Source organism: Mustelus asterias, chromosome 25 (genome assembly GCF_964213995.1).
Source record: "Mustelus asterias chromosome 25, sMusAst1.hap1.1, whole genome shotgun sequence".
NCBI lineage: Eukaryota > Metazoa > Chordata > Chondrichthyes > Carcharhiniformes > Triakidae > Mustelus > Mustelus asterias.
The window spans coordinates 56,740,437-56,758,883 of record NC_135825.1 but is presented as its reverse complement, the minus strand read 5'-3'; the positions used below and the strand labels follow the sequence as shown (position 1 = coordinate 56,758,883).

The 18,447-nt window shown below is 41.7% G+C and overlaps 1 protein-coding gene across 1 annotated transcript in view; it reads right to left on the bottom strand.

The window, feature by feature from the left end:
• LOC144479204 (liprin-alpha-2-like) overlaps positions 1 to 17,292 on the bottom strand; it is a 176,627-nt gene extending 159,335 nt beyond the window's left edge. The window contains exon 1 of the mRNA XM_078197866.1: positions 16,849 to 17,292. Within this exon, the coding sequence (XP_078053992.1) occupies positions 16,849 to 17,088 (240 nt within the window). The 5' untranslated portion in view covers positions 17,089 to 17,292. The remainder of the gene's footprint in view (positions 1 to 16,848) is intronic.
• Positions 17,293 to 18,447: the final 1,155 nt, after the last annotated feature.

The window sequence follows — 18,447 nt, the reverse complement described above, 5'->3', positions numbered from 1 at the left end:
AAAATCAAGGCTACATCGAATGACATCTAGTATGCTGTTGTTTTTATAAAGATATTCTTACTACATATAGAAAACCAATTCCAAACCAACACAGCTGTCATCAACTGCATAAGAATGCATGAACATACTGCAAGTAGATATTAGATGAGATGCAAGGTGGCATGAGACACAGCGAAAGACTACCAAGAGGGAGTTGTACAGAAGCACTAAGAAACTGGAACTAATTTCAAAACTTAAACTAGGTTCGAAGATTGCTCCATAATATTAAACATTCCAGTAACAAACTATTTTCACTCAATTGGTAGCTCCAGATCATTAATTTATCAACAAGAACAGTTTTTATCTGAAGAATGAGGGAATAGCAGGAGAATAGGGCTTTCATTGGTTTTCAGAAAGCTGGCATTCATACAATGATTTGAATGGCCTCCCTCCTTTAGTCCTGCAAATTGCAACCATTATCATCTTCGCATACTATTGAGGCTGCAGTGGAAATGTAAAGGATACAACAGTCATTGCTCTGGTGACCATTGAGCCTCCATTTAAAACATCTTGCCAATGCCTTGGTCTACTTCGTGCTAAATGTCATGACATCAACAACATTAAGGCATCAAGAGCTGCCAGATGGAAACATTAATTTAAAGGAGACCTGAAATTGCATCATTAGCTGCACCACACTATTCGGAAAACCAATCTGTTATATACTCTGATATAAAAGCAGAAAATATTTGAATTACAGTATTCAGCAAGTCCAGCAGCACTTACGGAGCAATCTCGATTTCAGGGATGAACCAGACTTCCTGAGCAAGGTTAATTATATTCATGCACTAACAACACAAGGGTCAATTATAGACAGACATTAACACTGTGGATGTACCGACAAGTGGACTGCAGCGGTCAAAGACTGCAGCTCACCATCACCTTCTCAAGTGCACTAATGCTGAAATAGGAGGTGGCTAATATAATTTAATTTTGTTGATAGCAAGTAAAACAACAGAAATAATGAAGGCCAGAATAATGCATGCTGTTTATATACGATTCTCACTTCAGAGGTAGAATAACATCTGATTCTTTGAGCGATTTAATTAGGTTTTCATTCTATTGTTTTTGTCACTAAGGGTCACCACCATTCACGAAGTATCCCAATGCAAAAATGCATTTATAAAAAACAGCTTGAAACATAGAAGGTAAGCTGTATTCAAGTTTATTTTTCACTTCAATCATGACAAGGTCATGACAGCCATTAAATAGACATTCACAACGACTTGAATCAGAATTCTTTAAACCTCTCTAAATCCTAAAATTAAAAAATCCAATTCTATCAATTTTATTCATTTGATTTTTATTGATCCCATGCTAGAGAAACATGACATTATATACAATTAGAATCAATTAAAGTTGTTACAGCAACGTGAAAAAAGTCTAATTATAAAATGCATAAATTCAACATGCAAACACGTGACAGCAGAATTTCAGCCCTTACATAGCTCATTTCTCACTCAGCAGCTTGGACAATACACTATTATCCTTTGAGCCAATATCCAATTTTTACCTTTCAGAGAATTTATTTTACCGTCCCAAATTTTGCTTTGAATCCACAAGGTTCGAGCTTTGTGATGTCACAAAGCTGTGACTATTGTGTCCGTAGCTACCCGGCTTTTATCTGGCACGTTTGAATGGTTACAATTTCACAGGCAAAACCAACTCAAAGATGCAAAGAAATAACAAACAAGTTGAACCACGACATCCTGAAATTCCAGCACCCAAGGCTCAGGTGACATTTCCAACTCAAGTCATGCATCTCAAACAGTAGGAGAATCTGAAAATTCCTGTAAAATACTTACATTTTGCTATTTGCGATATTTGGAATTGTATAGACCAGTTCCACAGCACTAGCTAGTTCATGAATGGCAGCTTTGAAAAAGCATCTACAATCTTAAGTCAGCCCTACAAGCCAACTTAACTCCTTTTCCCCTCCTCGACAGTCTTTTGCACAGCCTTCAGCCACCTGAACTTTGGAATTCCCACAATGTCTGTGTCTTGCTGACACACTCTCCTCCACCATCTAAAAATGTTTTATATTTGATCCCAAAGATTATGTATTTTAGCTAATCATGGAAATGACTAGGCTTTTGCACAATTCAGACTAAACAAGAAGCAGATAAACAACCAATCTTCAACAACTTCCTCTGTTTATTCAAGCTGAAAACCCCGTTTAGATTAAAATCCCACGATTTGCATGCTGACCACGCAAGTTAGTCTCGTGTGGAGAAAACAAAAAGCTTGTTACTAAAATGTAAAAAAACTAAATGTCCATCTACATTATCTACATTAATGCATAATCTTGGAACTATTTCAAGGTATTTAAAATCATAAATGTAACTCTTTTCTAATAAATTAAGGTCATTACTTTAAAATAGCCATTTTATTGTTTTTCCAATTGGAAACCTACACTAAATATGGCAAATCAAAATTCACGCATGCTCAAAACTTTGGGCAGTCAAAGCTTTGTGCCTATTCTCTCTCCATTATGTCACTGATGGCTATCTGCAGTTAAATTATAAGATAATACCTAATGATTTTAGGGCTGAAACATGGAGTTATTTCATACTGATTATTCCAGAATTGCAAACTCCAATACCAGAAGCTGCAAGGCTGTCAGCAACAGTGTCTTCAGTGCAATCTGTTAGATCTGCAGAGATTTTAATGTCCGTCACATCCAAAGTGAAAATGTCTCCTGTTACGCACCAGTCACATATGGAACAGGCAGGTAGCATGATCTCACTGATTTATCCATAATCACTCCTGAACTACTTGCCCAACAATTTGCAAAGGTGACACTAAGTGAGTCACTATTAAATTTGTTTCCTCTGACAATGTGCTTCTGCTTTGCATCCTTGCCCCCAAAACGTAGAAATTTAGACCAGTCACTCACCGTGAGGCAAAGTAATGAGAATTTCATGGCTTGAAATCCATTCAACATAGACTTCCATTCACTTCCATTCCTTGCCAATTTGTTGACTTCTTTGACTTATTGATACATAACTTGCACAAATATAGGTTGTGCCAGGTAACACACTATATGAATGAAAGGAATGCAATGAAAAAGATGAAAAATGTTTGAACTCTTGCCTTCCACGCTTTAGAAAGATGTCAACGAATAGCTGCAGTTGTTAAAAAGCTTGCTATAATAAAAACTTAACAGATGATTAAGGGGGACCAGAACAAGGGGTGTGCATCACTATGAAAGGTTTTGAAAAGGGAAACAGTAATAGATGGCATCTGCTAGAGGATCAACCAGAAACCCAAAATTAAGACCGATGACAATCACTGATAAAATCATAAAATAGTTACAGCACAGGAGGAGGCCATTCAGCCCATTATGTCCCAAGAAGAGGGCTCAGGAGAAGCCCTGAAGATCCAAGGAGGCTATGGAAAGCTGGTGACTCCATGTGTGGCTGATGTGAAAATATCCCTTTGTAGCCATGGTGCTCTGCTCTGTCGGGCCAAAAAACTTGAGTGCAGACTTGAGAATCCAGAGGAACAGAATCTTGGCAAATGACGACAATGTGGGCCTTGGATGTTGATGACATCCAAGTTGGAGCAACTATTGAAGAGGATTTCCAGGTTAGATCTTCGAAGGTGAAGACTGGAACCCCTCATAAGAGGGGGACAGAGTTTCATTAAGTTTGGTTGGCTCAGTGTTACTGATATTGGCTTGTTATTCCACATGTACCTCAATACTTACCCTAGATGATAATGAGTTCAAGATAGGTATTGTAAATTGTTTTATCTTTGACTTTTTTTTGTTCAAAACCTAGGGAATCTTCTGGCTTATTCACTGAGTAAGCATCTTAAGTCTCAAACTTTGCCTACTTTAAACAAAACGTTTTTGGTTCCAAACCAAAACTTAGTTGTCTGGTCAAGGATCATAAACCTTATTAATCACTTTCTCAATCTACCCTACCACTTATGTGCACACCCACTCCTCCTCTGCTCCTGCACCAAGTTTAAAATTGTACTCTTTATTTTACATTGCCTCTCCTCATTCTTCCCACTAAAAAGTGAATCACTTCACACTTCTCGGAATTAAATTTCATCAGGAACTTGTCCGCCCATTCCACCAGCCTGTGTCTTCTTGAAGCCTATCACAATCCTCTTAAGAAAAATGTTTTGCAGAGGGTTGTTAAAATATAAATATTTTACCTTGCTTGTCGAATAAAGCAAGGAGTACACCAAAATTCAGAAGGGAACTGGGTAAATTTTAAGGAAGATTACAAAAGGATTTTGGAAGAGTGTGCATATCAAATTGTTCTTAAAGAAAAATATCCAAGTTCTGTATAAATGAGGCTTGGAGCCTGTCATGTGAATGTTTACATCTTCCTCCATAGAAATTAATTGTGTTGCATGTGGAACTTAGGCATTTTTATTAAGATCAAACAAAGGATATTTGTTAAAGGAAAAATTACAGTGGATGGGGACAGCAGACATTGGTGATTTGAGTTGTCACATACAGTGAATAGTATACAGTGGAAAGTATTGTTTCTTGCACGCTTTACAAACTGTACCGTACACAGAGAAGGAAAGGAGTGAGTGCAGAATGTAGTGTTACAGTCATAGCTAGGGTGTAGAAAAAGATCAACTTAATGTGAGGTAGGTCCATCATTCAAAAGTCTGATGGCAGCAGGGAAGAAGCTGTTCTTCAGTTGGTTGGTACGTGTCCTCATAAGACGGGGACAGAGCTTTGACAGGACATAAACCTCTGAACTGGTGTTTGAAATGCAAGAGCAGGGCAGTGGCTGAGTAGCAGCTAGCTAATGTTGCGAAATGGGTTTACCATTTAGCTTTTAGCTCCTCGGTATAATTTTGGTGTAGGGCCAGTCAGTACACAAGTCTAGCCAGGAAGAGTCAGCACACGAGTGGGCTGTATCAGCGGAATAAGGTCAATCTGAAAAACAGAATTCTCCGGCTGTTCACACCCTGCTGCCAACAAGAATGGAAAATTTGGTGCTCAGCCAAATTTTCATTCGCTTCAGCAGGACCGGAGAATCCCAGCTGCGCGTGGGGTCAGAGAATCCGGCCCATCGTATTAAGCATGAGAAAGAGCAATTGGTGCTTGTGATTTCTGGATGCATTATCACCAATTCAGATCTGAGGCTGCAGAGATTGTTTCAACAGGGGGTGAACAAGAACTTGAAATTAAATTATTAAAAAAGGTCAAAGTAATTTAACTGCACAGGCTGCAGCTGTGGGCAAGTTGTGCTAAGCATGCTCTACAGCGCCATCTGCTGGTACAGCTGAACCTGATAACTTATTCATCAAATTAACGCCTGACCCATAAAGATTTTTGTTTTGATTTGTCACATGGATAGTGAAAAGTACTGTTTCTTGCACACTGTACAGACAAAATATAACGTTCATGGAGTACATAGGGGAGAAGGAACAGAGTAGAGTGCAGAATATAGTGTTGCACTCACAGCTGGAGTGTGGAGAAAGATCAGCTTAACATATAGTCCATCCATTCAAAAGTCTGATGGGTCAGGAAGCTGGTCTTGATTTGTTTGGTACATGTTTTCAAACTTCTGTATCTTTTTCCTAAGAAGGTGGAAGAGAGTATGTCTGGGATGCATGGGGTCCTTGATTATGCTGGTTGCTTTGCCGAGGCAGCAGAAAGTGTAGATAGAGTCAATGGATGAGAAGCTGGTTTGTGAGATGGATTGGGCTACACTCACAACCCTTTGTAGTTTCTTGCGGTCTTGGTCACAGCAGGAGCCATACCAAGCTGTGATATATCCGGAAGGGATGCTTTCTATGGTTCATCTGAGAAAATTGGCGAGAGTTGTAGTGGACATGCTAAATTTCCTTAGCCTCCTGAGAAAGTAGAGGCATTGGTGGGCTTTCTTAACTGTAACTCAGCTTGGAGGGGCCAGGGCAGGTTGTTGGTGACCTGGACACCTAGAAACTTGAAGCGGTCAACTATTTCCACTTCATCACCATTGATGTAGACAAGGACATGTCCTCCACTACGTTTTGCATATTATCAAGAGAGAGATTATATATATGTGACTTTCTGACACTCAATATAAAAATCTCTCCTGGTTTTTCTTTTCAGTCTTTGTTCTCTTAAATTGGTGACTTTCGTGCCAGAAATAAGGGCTCAGATCCCCAAATAATAGATCTGCATATAAATGCACTTAGCACATGAAATAAAAAAGCGAGTTAAATTCCAAATTCAGTTTGAGGAGCAAGAAGAATCAGCCATTACAAAGACCCCTACCTATCCACTGAACATGACTAATACTCTGAGCTGTGGATCTTTAGAAAGGACAGGGAAATTGGGAAGAGGTGTGTATCGTTATTGAAAACAGAAATACAGCAGTGGATGGAAGAGATTTCAGTACAGGGAATCAGTGAAATGGAAACAGCATGTGTAAAAGTAACAAACTGCAAAGGATGCAAGGCTCTGATAAGAGTTGCCTCCTGGACTTCTGAGCAACACAATGGGCCAAGAGGAAGACGTACCAGTACAGCACATAGCAATAGAACACATTAGGAAATAGGCCATACTAGATTTTGAGATGGACAAACAACTTAACCATAATGAGTTGATATCAAGTTTGGCAAGGGTGAGGGGAGAAGTTAGTTTTAAAATTGGATAGGGAAAACTTGGAAGGATGAGAAATAAATTTACCGCAACAAACTGGACTAATTGTTAGGGTTAAGAAAATCCTACAACCAATGTCTTAAAAATATTCAAAATGAATAAGTTTAATATCAAAACCAGTGTACATCACTCAAAGGCAAAGACTTGATTTGTGCAGTTAAGTAATCCTGGTCAAATTACATAAGTCATAATTTTAAGCTTTAAAAAAAGGTCAACACAAGTGCAAAATAAAATAGAAATTCAGTGGGCCAGGCTGGGAGAGATAACATAAGAAATAGGAGAAGGCCATTGATTCCTCAAGTCTGCTCCAGCAGTCAGTAAGTTTCTAACTCCTTCCTGCATTATCCTTTTCATTCACTGTGTCCAATATATATTTATCTGACTTAATATAGTCAGCTAAGCATCTACAGCTCTCTGCGGCAGAGAATTCCAAAGGTTTACAAGCCCCCGAGTTCAGAAATTTCTCACCTCAATTCTAAATGACTGACCTGTTATTCTGAGACTGTAATCCTTAGCTGTCATCTCCCCAGCCCATAAAAAAAAGAAATAATTATAGAATGTAAAAAGAAATATAGCTCATCTACATTTTTTAAATGGACAATGTCCCAAGGTACTTAAGAGCAGTATCAGTCAAAACATTTCACATTTTTGACACCAAGGAACAGGAGGAGATAGAGACAGCTGACCAAAGGCTTAATAAAATAGGCAGGTTTTAAAGGAGCAGCTAAAAGAGAGAGAGCTTCAGGCTTAGGCAAAATTAGAGGACGCCAGAGATCTAAAAGATTTGTAAGAGCTGGAGGTGGCTTGGAAGTGAAGGACACGGTTAAAAAGACCATCATGGGGTCAAACAGCACCATGGTATTGCTCAGGTTAAGGAACAGTGGAAAGAAAACAGAGTTCTGTGTTGCAGATCAAAGACACAGTCCTCTTAGTATTTAGTTGGAGAAAATTTTTGTTTATCCAATATTGAAGCAGTGAGACAAATTAAGGCAGTGGATAGGTCCAAGGGAAGTGGTGAGATTGAGTGTCACTGGCATACTTGTGGAATGTTGTGTGTTTGCGATATAGTGCTTCTCACCTACACGGCTATCACGAAGTAATGGGTGAAAAAATGTAATAATAAAGACATTCAATAAATTAAACGTCTAAAATTACAAGTCTTTAGAAACACAAAGTGGTAAACACAAATGCAGACAAGATTAATAGCAGTAAAGAAATGGCAAACTAACTTGTTAAATTAACACTTTGCCTCAATTTTCATAGTGGAGAAAGAGCACAAAAATGATTCAAAGGTAGGTAAATATTTAATGTAATAAGTTAAAAATGATAAGAGAAATTTACAGGGCTTATGATAGATATTTCTTCATCTTTCTGATGGGTTCCTAACCAAGGGTATGAAAAGAAACAGGTGATGAAATTGCTGATGCATTATTTACAATTTTTAGCAAGTGTTTTTGGATTATTACTCCAGTATTCAAGAAAGGGTGGGAGGTACTGGGAAACTACAGAACCACGAATTCAACATGATTTGTGAGAAAGTTGCAGAAATCCATCAAAAGGAACAGTGCATTTGACAAGTATCAGCTGATTTAGGAGGCAGCATCGATCTTTTACTGTTAATTATGGTCGATTAATCTAGCTGATTTTTTTGAGTGGTGATAACATGGTGGATAAAGGATAGTCTTGTTGTTTATATGAGATTTCAGAAACTCCAAGAGATCCATAAAAATTGAAGTGCTTCTTGGTACCATTCTGGTAAATCTCTGCAGCTTCTCCACGGCCTTGACATCCTAAAGTATAGCGCCCAGAAAATGGCTTGTGACAGGAGATGTAGGAAATAGAAAGCGGGGATGAAGAATTAGGCAAGATTAGGCAAATGATATTTCCAAGGGATTTGTACTGGGTCCTCAGCTTTTCACTGTCTTTGGATATAGAGGATTGCGTAACTAAGTTTGCAGCAGACTGTAATTTAATAGGAACTGTGAAAAGTAAAGTGGAAGCAGCAACTGAGAGGGGAAAATAGATTAAGTGGGCAAAACAGTGGCACAGAAAGTTCAATGTAGGAAATGCAAAGTGCACTTTAGATCCAATAAGGCCACTGTGGGATATTTTTTAAATGGAGACAAGGGTTGGAATATCAAAGTGTAAAAGTAATGCCTCAGTTGCACAGAGCCTCACTCAGATCTCATCTGGAAGAGCTATTTAATTAGTACCTTGCCCCGACTGTTTCACCATGCAAATTGTTTCCATTTCAAGTATCCAATTCCCATTTGAAAATTATTGAATTGGCTTCTGTCTACTGTCACATTCCAGATCATAACAGGCTGTGTAAAAAAATATTTTCCTCATGTTGTTTCTGGCTCTTCCAACAACTACCTTAAATCTTTGTTTTCCGATTACCAATTCCCATGCCACTTGAAACAATTTGTCCCATTTACTCGATGATTTTGAACATCTCAAATTTCCCCTTAACCTTCAAAGTTCCAAGGAGAAGAATCCCAGTTTCTCTAGTCTCTCCATATAATGGAAATATTTTAGCCCTTGCATCATTCTGCTACATCTCTGCACCTTTCCCAAGGACTTAATATCCTTCAAGCGTGGTGCCCAGAATTGGCCACATATTCCAGTTGGGATCAGCATTAAATAAAGGTTGAGCATAGCTTCAGATTTTTTGCATTGTCTCTGCTTCCAAAGTCAAAAATTCCTTTTAATTCTTTCAAGGTGGCAGGACAAGTTAAAAAGACTGTACCTTAGCCCCTCATGTTTCCCTGCACCTTCTTCAAAAGAGTACCATATTGTCTTCCCATTCTTCATAAAAGTGAATTGTTTCACATTTCTCTACTTCAAGTTTCACCTGCCTGTTTCTGCTCATTTCACTAGTCTGCATCCTCCTGAAGTCAGTTGCTATCTGCATCACTCTTTAGTGCACATGACTGAAAATATCACTTCACATTTGCACACTACATCAGTGATGGCTCGATACATATCATGCTCCTTTCATTATGCAAATCAGCAAGTCCTCTGCACGACCAGAAAAACACGCACACACATACAAGCAGTTTTTTCCAAGGTTGGTTCACTGATCTTAGTCAATTGTCTCCAGACATTGTGATTCACAATTGTGCAGTCTGCTAAGCTGAGGGAAAGCAGGAGAAGGGTAGAGAGAACATTTAAAAATTAATTCCATCATCCATCTTGCACCCATAATACTAAACTTCAACCCAACCGTTCAGCTAAAAACAGATGAAGGTAAACATGTAATAGGCACATTTAACAATCAGCTACCGGCAAAATTCAATTCCAAACCCAACCAAAGCAAGAAATAATTCAACTGCTCTTGGACGGTAGACACACAAACTATTTAATTCACAAATGTCCCATTACGTACTGCAGCAGAGTATAGCTGTCAGTTATAAATTGGGCCAACTTGAATTCCATGGCTAGCTATCCCAATAGATTCTCTTAAATGCATACAGAAAACAGTTCAAATCAATTGCTTTCAAAAATAACTCATAATTATGTCAATGAACTGATCCAAGCATGAAATAACATATTTCCAAAGGTAAATATGTAAAGGAAATAAGGTAAAGGAAACAATCCTTCATGGATAGTTTAACTTTTAACACCAAGTTTTCAATTTGTTTCCCTACCATTTTCTTGTGAACACTATGATTAAATATTTGGGAGATTCTCAGTAAAAGCATCATCACATACTGCCTTACTACAGCAACTCAAATGACTTGCGTGTTATACAGTAAAAAGGCTACTCACATTTGAAAGTGACAATGCAAGTGTTTATTCAGTCACGGATAAACAATGAAATACCAAACCAATAAATGTACATTAACAAGTGTAAACATTTTGCTGATGTGCTTACTGGCACTTTGTTACCTAAAATTAAAGTAACTAGAAGCTTCAGTTGTACATTTTCCCACAAGTTTTATTTTACAATGTGTAACTTACATGAACCCCACAGGTTGCCATATGAGCTCAAAATCACAATTCATAGACTATTCCAAGTTATCTTAAATGTGTTCACCAGTTTCTTCCTGATACTTCCTCGTTCTGTTGAATACACAAGTCTGTAATTTCCACATTCTGGAACAGATATTAGTAGGTGCATGTTTAAATTGCGAACATCTATAAATAGAATGAGGTACTGAGATCTTATTAGTAGAAATAGGCTTAGTAAAACTCTCTAAACTCAAAAGATTCCATACAGAGAAGGCATCAAAGCTTTCTAGATGGTTCAGAATCAAAGTCAGCAAAATATCTCCCTCCAAACTCCTGAAATCAGCAGCCTGCTGACATTCTATTTAGGCACACGTAAAGCATGGCCAATTGAGGGTGTTACTAAAGGTTTCTTGTTACCCGTGAATCATACAGTAAAAAGTTAAGAAAAATTGTTCTCGCTCTGTTTTAGAGCAGGATACAAATGTGAAAAATGGGAACTTCCAAGAAAGTTTTCTTCAGCTGCAGATCTTCAGTTCAGAAATTGCCCAAGGCACGCGCAACCTTACCTGGAAAACTAAATGGTTTGTTCTCAAGATAAACGTATACTGTGCAGGGTGGGATGACCTACAGAGGCACAAATCAGAACATAAGGAATGTAATTTTGTGTTTATGTTCAGTGTTGACAGGAAATGCCAGTGAAGTGTTGCATTCACCAATATAGATATCCTTCACTCTTACCAACATGAAAAGGAACTTTACTACTTGCAGTCCCCTTCAACAATGAAACAAGAAATCCTGATCTTGTTCATTCTTTTGTATAGGAGGAAGAGTGTGTTTGAGGACCAGGATCTCAAGTCAGAGACTAAGGTCATGGTTTACAGAGTAGCAATGATTCCTGTGCTCCTATCTGCTCAGAGACTTGGATAACTTACAACAGCATCTCAGAGCACTGGAGAATTATGACCTGTAGTGCCTTCACAAGTCCCTCCAAAACTAGTGGAGCGAAAGATGCTCCAACTGCAGTCCCTCTTTCAAGTCAACTTGCCCAGCATCAAGGTGCCCATCACTCAAAATAAGCTCCACTGGCCTGGACATGCCATTCACCTGCCCAACAGCAGACACCCAGAGCAACTGATCTACTCAGAACTCGGTCATGGCAGGAAACTCCCGAGAGAACACCAAAAAGGCTTCAAGAGATCAAATATACTGATCGATTCATGGGAGACCCTGGCCTCTGATCGACCAAAATGGTGATGCTCATCCAGGAAGGCACCAAACACATCGAGACTTTGTTGGGAATGTGTAGAGGTGAAGTCAAAGTGTTGAAGGGAGGGCACAAACCTTCAAACAACCCTGCTATCCAACCCTTCAAGCATCACCTGACCCTTCTGGCAGTGTGCAGATTGCACATTGGATATCAGCCATCTTGGAACCTACCAAACCAAAGTGGAAGCACGTCATCCTTGACCCCAAAGGACTGCCCAAAGAGACGATTACTACTTCAATCTGAACAAAGAGTACAAATAACATACGAGGGGGAAATTGTTAAGAACTGTTCAATGAATGAGGGAAAAAATGAAACACAACTAGATGTGATGCAAATCGATTTGCACATTTTGGAAATTTGCAGTTCAATGTATCTTAATCCCCAGAACTTGCTGGTTGATTTATACATCAACAGTAGTTTGTGTTTCAACATGCTCTTAATTTTCTTATACAATTCAGCCTACTCCCTACATGCATATGTGCCATGTAGGAATTCTTCACTTAATTAGCCGGTCGCGTTATTTGGGGCTTTCTATCCGGTTATCTTATAGCTAACACTGAAATAGCATTATTTAGATGCTCTTATTCTATTATTTTCCACTTTAGCAAATCTCTCCTCTGGAAGTGGAAACATAAATATTAGCCTACCTAGATCCAGGTCACTACCTTAAACATAAACTGGCAATGGTGTAAATTTGTACCTCCATAATCTAGAAGGTCAAAACATCAGATAGTAGACTCATTTCGTACAGTGTCATCACGAATTTACAGCAGATCATTCACCCAGATCCTTTCGGCAGGTTCTTGAAATGGCACTATTCCGCCCTCAACCCACACTCGTCCACAAAAGAAAATTTGACGTACTGACAGTATATAGGTCACTGCACCAGAACTCAACTACAGCAACTTTAAATTTACACCCCTATATAATTCTGCCACAAGTTCAAAAGCAGGGACATCACAGCTGTAACAGAAAATTGAATGTCTTCAGACTCGATGATAATGCCTCTCCCCTCATTTCTTGTCCCTGTCCAATGGTTTACAAATTGGAAAGTTCTGAAAACCTGATAAACGCCATCTCTGAAACTTTGGAACATAGTTTAATTTACCTTAATTATTATACACTGAATCATGGGTTAGATCCATTCGGCTCACTTCGAGATCTCATTGGCAACACATTTATTTCCATTTCCGGTGCCTTTGTTTTCTGCTGCTTTCGATTGCTATTTTGTCATGTCTTCAGCTTGAACAATTTTCAAACGAACCTCATCCTCCTTTGTTTCTTCACGCTGTAACGTTCTTTGCTTTATTGCTAAGTCAGTTCATGACCAATTTCTGATGCTGTGCTTGGAATTCAAGCTTCTGCTTTAGACGTGCAATTGAATTTAATCTTTTAATAGACTGTTTAGGTGGATGCATGAAATTTACCTCCCACTTTAACTGCAACTAATTATTACACATGTAACTAAATCGCCCTATGGTTACTAAACCCTGAATACCCATTCTTGTCACCAAAGACTCAATACTCATCCCTATTAAAAAACACCCATTGAAATGTTGGCTGTTTGTATTCTGTTGCATTTTTGTATGTCACAAATCCATCACTCTTGCTCACACTGACTTTCACTGCCTATTTACCAGTCTAACAGTTTTTAAGGTTTCAGTCTCATCTTTAAAATTCTCCATACTCTATCCTGCCCTCTCCCTGAGCTTTTCAACTCCATGCACCTGTAACCTACATTAGCAACCCTCTCCCCTGCTCCAGCTACCAACGTCTTTGGAACTCTCTCTGAGAAAACTTCTTCACCTCGTTGGTACTTTCCACCACCTTCAAAAGGCTCCTCAAAAATCTCAATTTGTTCATTTGGTCACCTTCCAGAACTTTCTGTCAGGAGGCATTCCTGATTAAGTTACACTGCACTTCCCTTAGGCTGTTTTATTATATGAAAGGTACAACATCAATATACTGTTACAATCTCTTTAAAAATGAAGCTGGAGGAGTCTAATTTGCTAACTGTGACTTTATTCTTTTTTTCAGTGACTTGCATATCAGAATATAACGGACACTGAAACTCCTGGAGATAGGGAGTGATTGTTAAACTTTTCACAATTGAGAAAAGGTGAAATAAAGTGGGAGCAGAAACATGAACGGAGAAAGTCACTTCCCTTCAGCCAACATTGCGAATGAAAACAAAATCACCTTGGAAGAATAAATCTGTAATTTCATAACTATCTGCCCCTCAAGTCTAAACAGAAATTTGCCATTCTAAAAATTCCCTTGGATTCATGGAACAATTACATTGAACATCCTTTTGACCAATACACTTCAGAACATGTTTTGAGACATTTGGGCTCGAAGTTTATTATTGTGGTTAATATATCTTACAACTGGTACCTCCGAGCAGGGAAGTATCATTCTTCACTACATTTCCCTAGTGAGGTTCATACAAGCACCATCAGAGCAGTTCCCAGTTGAAGGGGGGGGAGGGGGGGGTGCACTGGACCTTTCAGGCCTCTACTGGAAGGATAGAAGGGGCGAGTGGGTGTATACTTCAATCATTTCATACCAGCTCAGAGATACAACATTGTGTAATTTGGAGAAGTAGAAGAGAAAGCATTCAATATCGACAGAACCTTTCCTTTTTGCTTCAACTTTGCTCACGCTTCAACGGCCTAGAAAATGCAGACAAAACCAGTGCCAACACTTGCCGGACACACGAGAACAAGCCTAAAAAAGCAAGTGACACAGATACAAGGAGAATAATTAACTAGAAAGGAAGGATATCAAAAAGCTCAGACAGCTAGCTGTTATAAAGTCATGTAACTTTGCTTGTGTTTTTCAGCATCCTATCAAGATCATGTTCTATTCCAAAGATTCCAAAAAAAGGCTGCAATTTTATAAACCTTATCTCTTTACAATTTGTTGACACAAGAATCTACACTTGTAGGATAATTAATCATGTTGTAATCATGATATTTGACATCTAAGGAACACAAACAGTTGCAAATCATTATTGGTTGGTGGGGAGTGGGTCTGAAAGACATGCAGAAAAGGATCCCAGATAAAACAGATAAGATACAAGTAGGTATGAGTACAAATATCCAGAAGCATGTGCACCAGAGACCAGAACTAGGTATACCTTGAATGCTAGTGGAAACTATAGTCTGTACGTGAATGAGAAGCAGTAGAAACAAGATGCCAGAACTGGAAGCTATAGTGGCAGGATGAAAATACAAGGTATTAAGAAAAGGACGAACCTGGCTAAATCTACAAGATGAAATTGAATCTAATATTCAGGACTAAGATACCAAAAGAGTGGGCAAAAAAAGGTAGTTTGTTTCCAATCTATCGGCATTTTAATAGTTTCCACTAATTCCATCAATTATATTCCTCATCATAAAAATCCATTCCCATACAGATGTAAGTACCATAGGGACTTAATTGCATTGAGTCAATTTAATTTTACAAGAATTTATATTTATCTCAAAAGAATCTTCTTGTTTGTCCTTCTAGGCTCATCATCTGAGGTATTTGATAGGATTCCGGTGGATACATAGGTAACTGCTGAGGTTGATATGCACCTAGACGGTCTTGCTACAACTAGGACAGGATACAACAGACGATTGAGTTTTCGGCAAGTTGCTGGCTCAGGATTATATCAAAGAAATTACTTGGAGATATCTTTGTTTGGGGAAATTGTGCCGTGCGCTCATCCTGGGTTGCGACCAGTGCTAACAGAAGATGTGCTGGTTTCAAAGACAACAATAGGATGATGGGACACAAAAAAAGTAATTTTCCCCTCAAAGACAATGAATGGACGCATGGGAACAGCACATTCCAGTTAGATATAATCTGAAAACTATGTTCTATAGCTTCAATGGCACAGTCCCAACTGTTTATCACTTTGCACATTAAAACTTCATTGCTCCAGTTTTGTGTAATTAGTTTCATTGTATTGAATGCTTTCTCCTCAGTTGGTGTTGTTGCTCCATATGGTTTGAGCTTATCATCAGGGACTCGTTGTGAACATGGTGTTCCATGTCAAAATGATATTCTAATAGATTTTGCTTTCCTTCACAAAATAGTTCAACAGAAAGTCGGAATTTTATTAAAGAACCTTTAAAAATAAGCTATTATGCAGTCTGGTGAGGTATTTGGTTCTATCCCTACCGGGAACTGCGCAGGAAATATTTCATATACACACACACACATCACTGCAGTGTGATCAATAGAATGTCATTTAATCACTTTTGTTGTTAGTACAGATGCACTAATAATTTCAAAACCTGGGTGAAAACAAGCCAGATTTTTAAAATTGCTGGAGCGACACTTTTGGATAAAAACGTGAATGCACATTTTCACAGGGAAACAAATGATTTGCAGCCTTCCACAAACAAATGTGCTGTAGTTTTGAGGTCCAGCCCCCTGGTGGTAGCGCTCAGACAGACTGCAGGCAGCTATTAAATAGTTTAAAAACCGTTAGGTCTCTTCGGTTCGCCCATTCACCTGAAGACAGGTGCGCGGCACAATGGGCCACCGAAGGGAGAACGACAGCTCCCAACGAGGGCGACAAATTAAAGACCCTCCAAGAAAGCGGATTCTCCCAACAACTCACCCACCGGTTCCCACTGACCAACACAGGATGGGGCTGGAATAAAAAGGTGTGCAATCACTGCTCTGATCTATCCATAAATGCGCGCATTGATCACTGATTCTTGCTCACCAGACTGTGCTGCTGCAACATAACATCATTTCAACGTTATATAATGAGGCAATGCACAAATAACAAAATAATTAATTCCCCTGCGGTCCCATTTTCCCTATCAGAACTCTGCAATCTCTCCCCTCCTCTGCCAGATGTATGTATTGGGAGGCGGTGAATGTAATTCAGGAATGAACTCAGTGCCACCCAGCAGCAGCCAGCAGCCGCCAGCAGCCGCCAGCAGCCGCCAGCCCGGCCCCTTACCTGGGGTAGAGCTGAATTCAGCTGGCGCTGCAGCAGGTCTCTCTCGTGGGCCACCTCTTGCATCCTCTCCTGAGTGAGGGACAAAGTTTCCTGCGTCTCCCGCAGGCTCTCCATCAGCTTGTCCCGCTCGTCCAGCATGTTCACCATCAGCTGCTCGAAATTGGCGTCCTCGGCGCCGTTCTGGGAGCCCCTCTGGGTGAGGGTGTCCTCGCTGATGGTGGGCATCACCTCGCACATCATCCTCTCCCTCAGCGGACCCCCAAACCGCCAACCCTTCAATCAGGTATCTCTCTGTGGGTGACCAGACCGCCCTGCTCGGCCGCTCTCTGCATGGACTGAGCCGGTTCCCACTCCGCCGCCGCTCCCACTCACTCCGGGAAGCCAAAGCCGCTCTCGCGCTGCTCCACAATTCAGCCGGCACCAACTGCCACAGCGCGTGCGCCCAGTCAACTCCACCCGCGCCTGCGCACCGCCTCCTCACTCCTCCTCACCCTTGCGTCACCGCAACACGGTACGCATGCTCAAACACTGTCCCCGCCCGCTTTCCGCTCGCCCCGCCCTCCCCACGCGCTGCCCCCGCCCCACTCTTCCTCCCTGCCCTGCCCTGCCCCGCCCCTTCTCCACCTGCTCTCCGCCCCTCCATCTCCATCACCCCGCCCTCTACATGCTCCGCCCCTCCCCTTCTCCGCGCGCTGCCTCGTTCCTCCCTTCTTTCCATCCCTCTGAATGCCCCGCCCCCACACTCTCTCTGCCCCGCCTCCGCCCTCTCCTGGCCGCTCCCTCTCCACGCCCCGCCCCTCTCCTAAACGCACCGCCCCCTCCCTCGTCCCGCCCATCCCTCCCTGCCCCGCCCCCTCTCCCTGCCCCGCCCCTCTCTCCGCCCCACCCCTCTCCCTGCCCCACCCCCTCTCCCTGCCCCACCAACTCTCCCTGCCCCACCCCTCTCTGTCCCACCCCTCTCTGCCCCACCCCCTCTCTCTGACCCACCCCCTCCCTATCCCACCCCTCTCCCTACCCCACCCCTGTCCCTACCCCACCCCTCTCTGCCCCACCCCCTCTCCCTACCCAACCCCTCTCTGCCCCACCCCCTCTCCCTACCCAACCCCTCTCTGCCCCACCCCCTCTCCCTACCCCACCCCTCTCTGCCCCACCCCCTCTCCCTGCCCCACCCCTCTCTGCCCCACCCCCTCTCCCTGCCCCACCCCCTCTCCCTGCCCCGCCCCTCTCCCTGCCCCACCCCTCTCTGCCCCACCCCCTCTCCCTGCCCCACCCCCTCTCCCTGCCCCCTCTCTCTGCCCCACCCCTCTCTGCCCCACCGCCTCTCCCTGCCCCACCCCTCTCTGCCCCACCCCCTCTCCCTGCCCCACCCCCTCTCCCTGCCCCGCCCCTCTCCCTGCCCCACCCCTCTCTGCCCCACCCCCTCTCCCTGCCCCACCCCCTCTCCCTGCCCCGCCCCTCTCCCTGCCCCACCCCTCTCTGCCCCACCCCCTCTCCCTGCCCCACCCCCTCTCCTTGCCCCCTCTCTCTGCCCCACCCCTCTCTGCCCCACCCCCTCTCCCTGCCCCACCCCCTCTCCCTGCCCCCTCTCCCTGCCCCACC